General features: G+C 37.5%; 1 protein-coding gene across 6 annotated transcripts in view; it reads left to right on the top strand.

The window, feature by feature from the left end:
* Positions 1-15,923, top strand: part of LOC146482396 (uncharacterized) — a 65,600-nt gene that overhangs the window by 11,721 nt on the left and 37,956 nt on the right. For 5 of the 6 annotated variants that reach the window (XM_085107242.1, XM_085107241.1, XM_085107244.1 and 2 more), the window contains 7 exons: positions 1,471-1,769; positions 6,933-7,071; positions 8,054-8,361; positions 9,790-9,928; positions 10,902-11,041; positions 11,775-11,972; positions 12,314-12,518. In XM_085107242.1, the coding sequence (XP_084963368.1) occupies positions 1,471-1,769; positions 6,933-7,071; positions 8,054-8,361; positions 9,790-9,928; positions 10,902-11,041; positions 11,775-11,972; positions 12,314-12,518 (1,428 nt within the window). The remainder of the gene's footprint in view (positions 1-1,470; positions 1,770-6,932; positions 7,072-8,053; positions 8,362-9,789; positions 9,929-10,901; positions 11,042-11,774; positions 11,973-12,313; positions 12,519-15,923) is intronic. The other variant, XM_085107245.1, reaches the window with a different exon arrangement.

Here is a 15,923-nt window from a genome sequence, read left to right as displayed (position 1 = left end):
AGGAGATTAGAGCTACTGGCCAAATCACTGAACCGAAAATACAATAGACATCGTCTTTTAAACTCGTCTGCACGCGGTAAGAGCACTGCAAACTCCGTCCGCCCCTTGCTAGTTGCAAAATGTGACAAAAAGATTACTCTCCCCACATGGAAGGAGTCGAAAACAATTTCGAAATATATGACTGAACTGATATATCTGGGCTTTGAAATATGCTTAGTTTATTGGATTGCTGTTGGCCAATTGAAAACTGTATATTAAAATAACTGACAATTTTTCTAAGTCAGATAAACAGAAGAAGGTCAAGAAGTAGATTAACGAAGCAAAAAGTTGCATTAATAACATTTTATTTAGGATTTTTACAAACGTTACTTGACGTATTGCAGTCCGCTCCTCCCAGCTTGAGCGAGCGCCAGCTCCAGCTTCTTCGGATGGCTTCAACATCGTATGAAATTTGTTGCAGTTCTGTTACGGCAGTTAAATTACTTGCACTTGAATAAACTTAAAGAGATACAGATATTTATAGCATCAATCGCTATATTAAAAATATACAAACAAAAAAACATCAACAAATCCAACACTTTTAAAAACGTCTTTCAAGTGCTCAACTGGAGTAAACGTATTTTAAACGATGGTATTTTTTTCCAAACCTGGAATGAAGTTAGTTTGTGGTTCCATGGCAACGTATTAAAGACAAACAACAAAATATTCCGGTGAAACAGCTTTCAGCTAACTACATATTTTGAACTAGTAGCAACTTTTGTTTCCAGTTTTCTCTCGAACATTGTCCGACACCTCTTCGTTACCAGACTTCTAGCGGCTTTTTAAACCCTCAGGAGCGGGCACCCTTTGCTTCCTAATATGAAGATAGCATAGTTTCTTCTTACGAGGTTCGCAGGATTGATCGAGTTTGGTTCCTAGTTATGAGTAAACGCTAGCGCGCTTAGCGGCCGCGCCTGGGATTTGAGTAGGACGCACGGTTACCAAGACTGTAACGAATGCTGACGAATTTGTTATGCAGGCCAAATTTGTTTTGAGTCAAACGGTGCGTTGTTACTTGTTAATCAGGGCTATTCTACAAGAAATAAATGGGGAGAAACGACCAGAAAAGACTAAAGACTACTTCATTGTGAGTAATTCAACTATACTTCAGACAAATGTAGTATTTATTTAGTCGAAACCCATGTTTCCTATTGCCCATGGTACAAATTAGTACCAATGACTCACTCTGGAAAGCTGGTTACTAACTTAGAACAAATGCCACTCAACTTAACGAACGAATTATTGACAACATCAACAAAAAAGACAAACAATAGACAACTTTACTAACTTATTGATAAGTATACCAAACCAATCTATGATGTTAGTATGAAGTAATTGTGTTCAACCCTTTCCGTTGACATTTTCTAAATTAACCTGTTTTTCTCTAACTCTTAAAATTGACTTCAGAACGTTATATCTGTGTCGTTACAGACGGTGCCATCTCTGTCGTTCAAATTAGTGCCTCTTCACAAAAGGATGCCAATCAGGCCGCCATTGAGGCCATATTAAACTTTGACTCAGATTCAAACACGGTGGGATGGTCACCAGATACGGACAACGACAATCAATGGCTGCAGCTTGATCTAGGTGATCATTACACTGTAGTAACAGATGTAGCCACCAAAGGAGGAAGTGCTATTAACAACTGGGTAACCAAATACAAACTGCAGTACAGTGATGACGGCAAGCTGTTCAGGGACTACAAGGAGCGGGGACAGTGGACAAAGAAGGTAAGGGACAATTCCTTCGCTGAATTGTGTGCAACTAGCCTAAGACAAATTAGTAATCTTTAGTTAACCCCAGTATCTTTTCACTGAGTTGCCTTGGGGACTAATGTTGAACTTTGCTCACTGATACGGTCGTACTCAAGGGTATTAAGGCTTGACCAGCCTAATTATTATGCATATTTTGATTTGGAGGGAAAGTATTGTCCAATCTCTGTGAAACTTGGCAAACAGTTTTATTAATTTTCCAAAATTTGCTGTATCAGATTCTAGTCACGTGACCCGAAAATGACTTGTAAAGGTTAAAATCTTTACTCAAAAATGGGGTACAGAAAGCTACATATATTAATCTTGTTTTTTGCTTACTCAATGACCCTAGCTAGTACCAAGGACTTTATCATCCCGCCTTTTTTTTGTCCACATGCTAAGAGTAACGGTCAATTAAGAAAAATAGGTCACGTGACATGATAAATGTCCAAATATCTTAAAAGATAAATGAAGAGTACTACCTTAAAAGGCGGAATTAGGTAGGCACAGTTAGTACTAAACATTTTAATGCCAAACGTTTTCAAAATTTTGGAGTATAAATGTTCCCCATTTTTAAAAACAAGTTATGTGACGTCATCAACCAAAGAATGTCACGTGATATTTGATTTTCTCAAACTTTGCCATAATAAAGAGCTTTGCTAACTTGTTACAAAAATTGAACTTTGAAGTTGTTTGGATTTTTATTTTCTTGTCGAAACGAGGTTTAGTAATTTCCTCTCACAGCGTCCAAAATTGGTCCTGATATAACACTTTTATCGAAAGTTACCAAACCAAAACGGAAAAACGTACCAGGAAAAATTGAAACATGCCATTAAAGTATCATCCTTTAACGGCGATTTAGAGCTGTTAGGGCTCAATAAATTTCGATCCTGAATTTCTTATGGAATTTCCAAAATCATGCCTCGCGGAAGTATTGAGTGACGTTCAATTTTGGCCAGATTCGTGGGCAAAAAAATCGAACTGGTACATGGATTTACCTATCAAAACCATTATTATCGCTAAAAGTATTATTTAACCCTAGCTTTTACCGAAAATGTAGCTTTAGTAATTGAAAGGGCAAATTGTGAGAGCGTGTTGAAAACAAGACACTCACGCTAATTGATTGACATGTTATGGTCCCGCCATGTTGCGAGCATTATCAAGGTTAATTTACTTAAAAAAGTTCAACTCTGTGTTAAATGTATGTAAAAAGTCTTTTTATTATATGTAAAGTGAGAATTTTAGGTGATAAACGCTGTAAATAGAATTTGGTATTTCTATATTTCACATGTGAAAAAAGTGATACGTCCAATCAGCTTCTCGTATAGCTTTTCTCACACGTGCAAAATATAACCACTCAGCGTCTGCGGAGTCCAACCACTTAGCCAATCAGAGCATAGCAATCAAATGGCTTCAGAGACGGTTGAGAAAACAGAGCCCGCCAATCCGGCGCCATAAGTCTGTGATTTGAAAACATGGCTTCGGCTTCACGATTTGTTCCTCTGCAATTGCCATTAGCTGAATTTATCGAGGAACAAGCAAACAAAAATACTCTGAGCAAAACGAACAGAGACGTTTCCTTGCGCAAAGAGTTTTTGAGAGCAAAAGAAATAGATAAAGAACTTGAAAATATTGAAGCGAAAGTGCTCGATGAAATACTGTGTACGTTCATCGTGGAGGTGAAAAAAAAAGGACGGAGGAGAATGCGAACCAAAAACTTTAAGATCGTTTATTTCCAGCTTCGACCGCTATTTACGGAGAAAAGGATATCCAACAACCATCATAGATGGACAGGAATTTAGGAAAACTAGAGAAACACTGGTTGCGAAGCGGAAGGAATTGAGGAAGGCCGGCAAAGGAAACAAAACAAAAGCGGCTTGCGTTCGCTACGCTCACTCGTTCGTTTTCCGAAGTTTTGCAACTTGGAATAAAAATCCGTACGTCGCACTTTCTATGAAGTAATCTATATGTGTCCCTCAAATATCCGAGCGATATATTATATCCCACCAGTGCGAAACGACCATTTTTGTCGCCAATTGTAAGTGTAGCGGTTTCATTTTGATTTGATTACACAATGCCACAATCACATATCAGGTTATATAAACTGACAAACATTTCTCGAAAACTTGTGTAATACATGGGTTTGCCTATCAAAGCTATTATTCCAACCAAAAGTATCATTTGTCTTAGCTTTTATCGAGAAACTAGCTTGGCTAAATGAAATGACAAATTCTGCGAGCGTCTTCAGTCTTCAAACCAAAGTGCTCAAGCTAGTTAGTTTTGACCCTCTACGCTGCGAGCACTATCGCAAAAGGTTATCCAAAAACTGTTAGATGGTGCATTAAATGATGTGCGATGTCAGTTTTCGTCAGTGTGAATCAATATCAAGGTAAAATGACCATTTTTATGACCAGTTTTATCTAAAGTTTATTTTAAATTGCGAAGCCTAGGGATGCACGCAACATAATATCAGTTGATACACTCTGTTTTTTTTATAAGAACGTCGAGGCTGAGATTAACCAAAATTTTAAGAACGTATTAAAAACATTCCTCAGGCTGAGAGTAGATTAAGAACTTTTTTATTTTGCTAATTTGTATATAAAATCAAGGTAACAAATGTAAATTAACCAAAATACTGAAGGGCATGTTTTGTATAACATTAAAAATGGTGACACACATCTCGGTTTGTCATAATCAGCAGTTCTTGATACCATACTCATCAGGCAATGCACTTTGATAGGTGTCCTGGTCCTGAAATACATGTAGTGCACACCATGTAATTTAAGAAGATCTTAAAAACGTTTTCAGCCTCAAATCGCAAAAAAATTTAAGAACGTTCAGCCTCAGCTCCAAAATTAGACGTTCTTATAAAAAACAGAGCGTAAATCATTATCGACAAACAACTTGAGGAAAACTTATGATGAATACAGGAAACTCAATATCTTGAAGTACTGCTTACCTCAGTCGAGGTTATCTGTTTGAGATAATTGCAACATTTTAGCAGATTTAGTCTTTTTATTTTATCTTATACAGGGCCCCCGTTGATACCAGTCCTGCGAGAATCGAAAATCTAAAAAAAAAAAAAAAAAAAACGGCCGTATTTCGAAAAATAAACCCCAGCCGGTTTGTAAACTCATTAATATCTAGTATCTACAGACTGAAAATGAGAGTAGATTAGGTTTTCGACTGTGGCCTACTTTTGCTCGATTTTCCTGTGCACTCGCTCTTAATGACTTGACCGGTCGGTTTCAGTGGAGTTTAAAATACCTGTTTCTATAATCTTAGGGTGAGTTTCTTTGGGAAAATCCGAATCCAGATTTTTTATCCAAGATCACTGTTAGGGCTTAAAAACTAGCCACATATAAAGGAAAATTGCTTTGAAGTGGTGTGTCTCGACAAACTGTGATTTGGTGAAAAGAAATGTGCTCCTGAAACATTTTTGATCGTTGTACCTGTAGACAGTCTTAGTTGATAAAGTTCACTGTCGTTTCTTGCGTAAAACAAAATCAGATCTCCACTTATGGTCAACAAGCCTGGAAGAAATTTGGTGTGTACTTGTGACTAGCGCGTGGATTTTACAACCATGAAGGATCAAGAAGGGTGCACGGAACGCTAATAATGAACTTTGTTCGGTCACATGTTGGTTTTTGATAAAACATAGAGTAAAGACTATATATGTGGAGGAAAATTGCCGGTAATCCATGATAACTTGGAAACTGTCGTCATCAGACGTTGGGAGAGACAACTTTATTTTAAATGTTTTCAAACATAAATATTTTAAAATCACACGAAGCTCAATATACATTTGGAATGTTTTGCTTTGAGCAAAGAACTTGTAACAGAAAAGAGAAAGTGTCAAGTTTTATTTTGCCAGATATATTCTTGAAAAATGCAAGAATTAACAAAAACAGCCCGTAAAATTTGATTCAGTTTTCATTGAAAACGCTCTTACATTTTTTCCTAATTTCGCCTACAACTTGTCTAGATTGAGTAGTTTAAATCCTGAAAGTTTCGTCATAAAGTGTCTGACTAGATTTCGAGATAATCGACAATGATTAAAATTGGAGGCTATGGGCTACCGTTGTTATGGTAACAGTTGTTGCCTGGAAACTGATGAAAAAATTAACTTTGATCATATGTTGAAATGATAATTTACCATGAAGGAAATTGAAGTTTATCTTCTATTCGAGATTGTAATTTTAAAACTTCAGCCCTAAGTCCAGAAAAACTACCCGTCCTCACCTTAAAATTTCATTATTAAATCGTTAGTTTGCTACGGTCCTTACTTGTATATTTGAAAGTGCAACCTGACAAGTTTACACAAACAATGTTATCTATCTCCCTTCCAGAAAAAAAGGGCAAAAACGAGAGGAATTATTTGAGAACCCCAGTGACAGGAACGACTGTGGTCCCCACATGGAACGTCATCCATTCTTCTCAAACTCATTAATAATTCATGCAGTCAAAAGCCAATAAATGACCTCCATTTCGGTCAGGTGGATGAATCTTGATACCCCAATGAAACACCAGATGAAACACCACCAGGTTTTCATCTGAGATGAAACATGTTTTTCATCTGAGATCAAACATTTGCATTTTAATGAGATTAATTTCTTATTGTTTCATTTGAGAAGACATGTCAAAAACTCGGGCTTCGTGTTTTATCACGGGTTCCAAATTATTTATTTATTTATTTATTTATTTATTCACCACGACATACAAACATAGAAAGTTACAATGAATAATAGACTAGGATTACAAGTACATATTTAGAGTAAATAATAATAGTAAAAGAAGTAAGAAGTGGCGAGGAGACCTCAAGAAACCCCCGGGCTTATACTGAGAGGTCTCCTCGGAGATATGTTGGGACTTTAAGACCAGTAAAGACATTGTATTGAGATTTTTTAACATACGGTGGTGGTAAGACTATAAAAACATAACAGAGTCGGACGTTTCATGCAATTAACTGAGGAAATCAAGAAGCTTTCTTTATAAATACCTCGAAACAGATGAAAGCACTCGGGCCTCGTGCTTTCATCTGTTTCTCAGTATTTGGAACCCGTGATAAAGCACTCGCCCTCGTTTTTGACATATTACGTGAAGGCTTCTCTTACATATTACAACGTTCTTTTTTTGGTTTAGGTATTTCTTGGAAACGAAAACAAGGACTCTGTTCATCAACATCGATTAGCACATCCAATCAGGGCTCGCTACATCCGCTTTCAACCACTAGCTTGGCATTATGGCATATCAATGAGAGTAAAGCTCTATGGATATAAAGGTACGGTGAAGGCTTCTCATGACAATCAATTCCACATACTGTAGGTCCGTTTTCCAATGTAGTTACTGGAAACCTGCCATGCGTTAATCAAACACCATACCATACCATACCTGCCCCTCGTGGTTCTACTTGAGTTTTTGACAAATTATGACGTCTTTTTATGGTCTATTTAACAATTATTCTATGAGCGCACGTTGGATATGAGGTGATAGATAGCCAACGAGGCGCGAAGCGCCAAGTTGGCTATAATCATCTCATATCCAATAAGCGCGAGTGGAATAATTGTTTTATTAAAAACAATCAAGAAATATTGTTAGATCTTGCTGGTTTCTCTTAGCAAGAACAACCAGAAGACCAGACCATTTTAATGGTCGCTATTTCTCGGGCATGGTATAATGGATCATATACCATGGCCGCTAAGCCAATCAAAACCCTGGAATTGCATTAAACAATGATCCAGTTTTTAATAAAAGGGTATGGACCATAGAAAACTGCCGTCGATTTGTTAACCATTATACTATACCGTGCTGTACCGCACTGCAACGAACCATACAATGTTATTGCAACTGGCTCTTTAGAGCGATTTTCGATTGAGTTATCGTAAAACCAAAACTAGGGCAATTACTCTGGTCAATCACGACAGACGTAAACAGCACAGGGAACCAATCAGAATTCGAAGCAAACAATATGTAACCGACACCAAGCTCGGGAAAACGCGTACGACCAAGACATGATCGGCCTGGTTCAGTTGGGTTCCTATTTTGTTGAGCAAATAACGGGTCAGCATTGCTAACCATAGCATAAAGCGCAGTAAAGCAAAACGAAAGAAAATTCAAATTCTCGTGGACACTGAGTTGAAAACTGCTCTACTGACTGCTTGGTAATGAACATTACACTTGAATGAACACGGAAACGATGTCTATTACAGATTTCGTTGAGATAAGGCACACCGTGTGTACGTTACATTCGTGTCAATTTTTAGAACCTCTCGGCATGGAAGATGGCGCGATCTCTGACGTGCAAATTAGTGTCTCTTCACAAAGGGATGCCAATCACGCCGCCAGTAAGGGCAGGTTAAACTCACGCAAAGTAGGATCATGGTCACCAGACACTGATAATGTCAACCAATGGCTGCAGATTGATCTTGGTGATCATGACACTCGAGTAACAGATGTAGCCACCCAAGGAGGAAATGCTATCGACAGCTGGGTAACCAGATACAAACTGCAGTACAGTGATGATGGCATGATGTTCACGGACTACACGGAGCGGGGACAGTGGACAAACAAGGTGAGAGAAAAATCCTTCACTGAATGGTGACAGACTAGTATTTTTTCCTGAAGGCATAGTAATCTTTAATTAACTCTTGTACCTTTTTTGTGGCACAAGAGTTTTGCTGACTTCACGAAGAATCCAAACTTTTCAGGATTGAAAAGTACCCACTAAAATATATATCACTGCAATAAGGAAAAACGTTTCTTTTACTTTTTTGACGAAGTGATATTCAAAGTAAAGCCAGCAAGACGTAGCACTAAACAATTAAAAAGAGTCAAGTAACATGACTAAAATGTTTCTTCTTTTGGGGAATATTCAGTTACAAAGGTATTTGCAACCGTAATAATCATTTACAAATGAAGCTAAATGTATCAAGACAAAGATATACTTTTTTGGAGGAGTATTCAGCCGTAACTGAAAGTTCTAATGCCAAACAATCTCGAGATTTGACATATAAATAAATAAATAAATAAATAAATAAATAAAAAATTATAAATAAATAAAATAAATAAATAAATAAATAAATAAATGAATGAATGAATGAATGAATGAATGAATGAATGAATGAATGAATGAATGAATGAATGAATAAATAAATAAATTAATTAATTACTTTACACAAAGAAGTATGCATTTTTACAAGATTGTGCCAAATGTTCTTCCAAGTCATAACTTTGCTGCCATCAAACTACCTTCTCCATAAAAAGCAAATCAATTTCGCTTCAACAAGCACGGTCGTGTGACACGTCATTCATTTGAGTCGAATGTGCTTTCTTGACAAGTTGAGTGACCTGGTCAGCCCATCATCGCCTTCAGTTATCATTCAAAAACTCGCGAGCTATCTTTAATATCATAACGTTTTCCGAACGTTTCCTCAACATTCCTTTAAGAATTATTTATCCTTGAAAAACTATATATACAAACACTGGAAAGAGTGTTTGATATGTTTTACATCAACTTCTAAAGCATGCTAAGACATCTGGTATCAACGGAAAATGAGGAGTCTTTTCTTGACCATTCGGGTTAAAAATTGTTTTATTTTCGCACCTGACTTATATTTCAATGTTTATAGAAATTTGTCTCAGACTTTGGTAATGTGACATTTTGGCTTTATGGCATTTTGAGGACTGAGATATTATTTTAGAGGACGTACGTTTGAATCAACAGTCTGGCGATGACTGAAAAACTTCTAAATTTGCATTTTGTACCTCGAAGTTTATGAAGAAGAGAGGTTCTTCACCCTTTAAATTGGCACTTCTTGACTTTAGATACACTTTCATCTGCTCCATGTCAAAATGACACTTTCAATAAATATTCATATCCTAAAGAGAGGCAAAAGAGAAGAATAAATTTTGAACACCGGTGACAACTTACGTTTGTGGTAGATGGAAAGTAAGCCACTCGTGTTGACTATTCTAACAATCTTCTTTTTTTTTGGTTTAGGAATTTGTTGGAAACAAAGACCAAAACTCAATTGTTCATCATCGATTAGCACAGCCAATCAAGGCTCGTTACATCCGCTTTCAACCATTACGTTGGCATAATGGCATATCAATGAGAGTAGAGCTCTATGGCTGTAAAGGTATTAAATGCTTCTCATGTCAAAGCCACTGGAAACCTGCTATTCGTTAATTAAAAAAACAAAACAAAAAACAGCACTCTATACCATACCATACCATACCATACCATACCATACCATACCATACCATACCATACCATACCATACCATACCATACCATACCATACCCTACCATACCTTGCTGTACCGCACGGCAACGAACCATACAGTATGGTGCGAGGGTCTAAAAATGTTAATGTAATGCCATCGCAACAAAGATAGATTTTACTAAAAGACAACAGAGTTATTAAATATGGTTTCCACTTAGATCGCATCAATTTTTATGATCTATGAAATGCCCCACAACGTATACCATAGTGTTTCTAGATAAATGATAGGAAAGTTGCAAAGCTGGAGAGCTTTCATCTGGAGATTTAAAAAGTTATAAACTTTAGGGGCCAGTTATTTAAACAGAGTCTAACTTAGGCCCCGGCTTAGGGCAATCAGTTGGCCTTCAAATCTGTTTATATGAGGTTTATTTTAAGTAGATAAATAGTTTTCTAGTCTGGGGTGCAAGCCGTCTTGTTACCGTCGGCAGTAGAGAATGTTAAGATTTGATTGTTGGCAAAATTGAAAATGGCTTAGAACGTGGATTTGTTGAACACCGTCTAAACTGTCTTTTAATAACTGACCCTAGACGTCCTAGCGTGCTCGGAGATTGCTCCTTCCCTGGCGTGGGCAGGGCATTAAAGTTACAAATCGTTTATCTAGAAATTGCCTTGAAATGAGATAATTTGTGAGTTACTACTGTGTATCATTTTCGTAAGCGGTCAGTTGTTCTAATATATGAACTACAGTCACCACTACTATACTTAATATTCATTTAATACCAGTTGCCAAAAGAGCCTCTTTCGGGAGGAAATTTTAATTTGGCAGGAAAAGTTTTAAACATTGGGGACAGTACTTCGCCTGACATGTTTTCCTTTAAATTCTGCAGAGCCAACAAGTGAAAAAAAAGAATTTGAAGACAAGTTAATGGACATAATTGACAATGGTGGCTTTGAAGAAATTGAGGAAAACATAACGCCACAAGCGTTTGAAAAGTGTAAATCGAATTCACTGGAGATGGGAATGAAGGTACGGACTGCTCTAACCTGTAGGTTGTGGCTCGATTTATTTGCAAATCGAGAGTTACTAAGATAGGAGAGCAGGTATGGTGCAGTGGTGAAAGCACTGATCGCCTTCCACCAATGTGGACCAGGTTCGATTCCTGGGCTCGGTGCCATAATTATGTCAGTAGAATTTGTTGTTGGTTCTCGTCCTGACCCTGAAGTTTTTCTCTAGGTAATCCGTTTTTCCCATGTCCTCAAGAATTAACATTTCTAAATTCCAATTCGATCAGGAAAGTGTTCCTAATTACTGCTCTGCGCTAAATACATTGATACTTAAAGAAAGTGCTTATTTTAAATATTTTTTATAACGTGCCAAGGCGACGATGAGGATGTTAAGTTTACATTGGGGAAATGGTGAACGTATTCCAAGAATAATACTATGACACCCGGAGGCACGTTTGTCTAAGTTTGTTTTCACCATGCAAACTAAAATCTCAGAAAAGTGCTGTGTAATATGTCATTGTTTTCTTTTCTTCTTTTCCTCTGCTTGAACATGCTACATTGATATTATTCGAGAGGTCTACATAAGTGCGTCTTTTGACTTGGAACAGGTTGTTGTAGTTGGTTTAGGAGATCTATAACATAAAGAGTAACAGGTAAATACTGCATGCAAATCAGGTGATAAGTTTCTGGTTCTTTAGTACCAATTGCTACTATTTTACATTTTCAATTTTTTGCGTATTATGTCCAACTACCAGGTAAACTTCAAGCTTCGCAAATTGGCGGAGAAGATGGGACCCGACGAAAAAAGATTCAGTGAACTGGCAAACTCCGTATCGGAATTCACGACCTGCCTACTTGATCCACTAAGATCTGACAAAGAGAGACGTAGGCAGTTCGGTGACCATATCCTGGATGATATCCTAAATGTCGCCATTGAAAATGAACAAAAAAAGGTAACATTGGAAGAGAAGAGTCGTGACGCACCTAATTCACACAGGTTGCCAAAAAACAAGAAAGAAACCGTTTTACTTGGCTCACAACTAGGTACAATTCTTGAGGAGAAAGATATAAAAGGGTGCAAATGCCAGTTATTGTTAATTGACTGTTTTCAAATTAAGCCTACAGGAATGGTTTTGTGGCCGCGTTCCGTAAAATGAATTTCGTAAAATTAAATAGTCGTGGCCTTCTTTTTGATCTGTAACACATCTTATTATTTAATATTCTGTGATGGAAATATCGTTCTTATATGTGGATTCTTAATGAAGACGCTGTTCTCCCCTTTTGTTCTCTGTAGTTTTTTACCCATCCAGTGGTACATGAAGAAATGAATCGCAAATGGCATGGTCGTAATTTTTCCAAGACAAAATGGAAATGGTGGCAAAAACTACTGTTCGGCATTTTGTGTTTCTTTGATGTGGTATTGCTCTCTCCATTCATGTTTCCCGTGTCATTTTGGTTGAAGAAGGAGAAAGAAAAAAAGGAAGAAAGAAACAGAGAAAGTGAGTACTAATTAAACAGCAAACAGCTACGAACATGTTAGGACGTTTTGACGCATATTCAAGCAAAGGTAGAGTGTTTTATCCGACTTCCAAACACCGAGAGTTGGATTGAAAAACTGGGGGCAACCGATTTTTTTTTAACCAATTTCGAGGTATTTGGAAATCTGGTCGATAACTCAAGCAAACGTTCGCCCAATTTTATGATAATTAATGTTACATTTCCAAATTTTCTTAAAGGCTGAGATTTTTCTTCTTTTTTTCTTTCGCTGAGGGCAAAATTACTCACTTGTTATAGTCTGAGTATGCAATTTCTACATTTAGTTGGTTTCTTCATTATGTGCCCAACAACGAGTTCTTTCAGGTTGGAGTTTGACATTTTAAGTAGGGCTGTTTACACCAAACATTCTATGAAATCAAGTGTTTCAGGTATAAAGGAAATTACTAAACGTGAATTTTTGTCTCACAAGAAACGCAAGAGATCATTCGTGTTAAAAGCTGAGAACTTGGATCAAATTTGTTTTGTTGAAAAACTGAAATCATTCGTGGCGACCAAGTGCTTTCACGTCTCTATATAACAGTGTCCTTTTGATGGGAGGAAGGAGCAGGTCAAATGCGGTGGAACAAATCGCTCGCAAGTTCCTTCTATGTACCCACCGTTTGCCTTTTTTTTATCAATTTGTGCCCTTATGATTTTCAAGCGGTAGAAAGCTTTACAGCGCAGGTGAATCAATTAATTGACTATATAAAACTGTTCTATTGAGGCCTTAAACTGTTGTTTAAAAGTAAAAACTAAAATCCAAGCCTTCGCCGAACAACGGCATCATCGGGGATGAGAAAATATTCCGCGGGCGCTATATATCTATATATGCAAAGAGAGTGTAGGGTGAAAGGTGAAATGTGTAAAAAATGTATCGTATATGTGAAAGCTATAGGAATAAACTGTGAGTGGAATGAAAGGTTCTAATGTTGGATTGTATGAAAACAGAGGACCTATAAAAGCGTATGAGAGCATTCTCTAAAATAAAATATTAAAAAAAAGGTCTGCGAATTCAGTACATTCCTTTTGGGAATTGAGTGTGGGCTTGTATTTTCTAATGTAAAATGCTTCGCAGAAGCGTAGATTAGCGGGATCGTTTTCGCTCATAATAATTTTGATATTAATGCCTTTATAGTCGTTGTTCTGGCAGGAAGAGATATGTTTTTTTTTTAACGGAGGAGTTATCGTTATTGATATCATCTCTTACGCGGTCATGGATGAAGCGTGTTGTGCTACCAATGTATTGTTGATCGCAGCTGTTGCACGTGAGCTGGTACGTACACTGCATTTCTTCGTAAACACAATCCGGTGTTAGCGATAGGGCATTTGTCTCTAGTGCATTTGCGCTCCGTGGAGGTGTGGGATAGGGCTTGTCTGAGCGTGTAGGATTTGTGGGCAATGCGTACTGGGATGTTTTCCTTTCTAAAGATGTTAGTGATCCTGTGATTAAGTCGTTCAGAAATGTAAGGGATCTTAAGCTACGACCACTCCGTGCCGGCAGGCTGAGGGTTTTTTTTGTGGGCAATGCGTACTGGGATGTTTTCCTTTCTAAAGATGTTAGTGATCCTGTGATTAAGTCGTTCAGAAATGTAAGGGATCTTAAGGTACGACTACTCCGTGGCGGCAGGCTGAGGGTTTCGTTGAAGATTTTGTGGGCGTTTTGTCTGTTATAAACTGTTCTCTGGATAACCGTTAAGGCGAAGAATGTCATCGAATTACTTTAGGTGTTGTTTTGTAGATATATTTGAGGAGCATCTGTCTTCAATGCGTTTTCTCTCGTTGCGAATGAAGTTAACGTTGAGTTTGGATTTGGTTGGCATGGCTGATTGATAGTGGACAAATAGTGGTTTCTTGGCTGGCTTTTTGTAGAATTCAAAAGAGCTAATCTACGCCTCTACGAAGCATTTTACATTAGAAAATACAAGCCCACACTCAATTCCCGAGAGGAGTGTACTGAATTCGCAGACCTTCTATTTTAATATTTTATTTTAGAGACTGCTCTCACACGCTTTTCTAGGTCCCTTGTGTTTATACAATCCATCATTAGAACCTTGAATTCCACTCAAAGTTTATTCCTATAGCTTTCACACATACGTCACATTTTTTACACATTTCACCCTTCCCCCTACACTCTCTTTGCATATATATATATATATAGCGCACGCCGAATATTTTCTCATCCCTGATGATGCCGTTGATCGGCGAAAGCTTGGATTTTAGTTTTTACTTTTAACAGCAGTTTAAGGCCTCAATAGAACAGTTTTATATATTATCAACCATGCTGCTGAAGGACAACATGAACAAATTAATTGACTCGTGAACATATTGGTTTTATTAATTACATCATTCTATATACCATCAACTTTTCTCGTTTTTTTCTGTTTTGTACGTTAGGAAAGTGAGTGTTTTTACTCCGAGGCTGACTGTTTTACGATATGCCTCGATGGTTTTAAGAAAATTTTGCCCTCTATCTTATAAACGCGTATTATTACAATGAGTCCTCGTATAATTAAGGATTAATATTCACCTGTATTTTCAAAGTTTTGGCAAATTGCTCTCGTTATTGCTTGACTCGTGCAATTTGGGAAGCATTTGGAAATAGGGGTGGAAATTAATCCTTAATTCTATTCGGCCTCATGCGATTACATATACTAATCGGAGTCGTATTGAATCTGACAAAAGTAACGCTATATTGGAATGATAATCATATTCCAAAAATCTTTATCCATCCATTCATTCATCCATCCATCCATCCATCCATCCATCCATCCATCCATCCATCCATCCATCCATCCATCCATCCATCCATCCATCCATCCATCCATCCATCATTATAAGGTCCTGAAGGGGGTGGGGTTAAAACCCTCTTTTTGTTTCCAACCTAAAATTTGCCCCAAGTACCATTTCCAGTGCCAAAATCGAACCACTTTCTTGTAAAGGGTAAGTCAAATTGAAAAAGCTTAGTATATTTTTTGGGATACATTAGATGATCAATAAAAAACTGTTAACTTGAACATCAGAAGCTGAAACATCCAGTGAGGAAGAATCGTAAAAGCTCCAAAAATAAATCACTTTGTTTAATTGTCAATTTGTATTTAGTGCAGAGCACTCATTGGTGACATTTGCCAGCTCGAATTGGAATTTAGAAATGTTACTTTTTGAGGAGAAGGCAAAACTGGAGTACCCGGAGAAAAACCTCTCAAAGCAAGGCAAGAACCTATAACAAACTCAACCCACATGTTGGGCCCAGTCCGGGAATCGAAGCCGGGCCACATTGGTGGGAGGCGAGTGCTCTCACCACTGCGCCAATCCTGCTCCTCTATTACGCTACTATGGTGGAACTGATAGGGCTTGGGACAAATATTACA

The sequence above is a fragment of the Pavona decussata genome, unplaced genomic scaffold (assembly GCF_977016875.1).
Source record: "Pavona decussata unplaced genomic scaffold, jaPavDecu1.1 SCAFFOLD_46, whole genome shotgun sequence".
Taxonomy (NCBI): domain Eukaryota; kingdom Metazoa; phylum Cnidaria; class Anthozoa; order Scleractinia; family Agariciidae; genus Pavona; species Pavona decussata.
The sequence above is the reverse complement of the archived record's forward strand: the minus strand, read 5'-3'. Positions and strand labels throughout refer to the sequence as shown.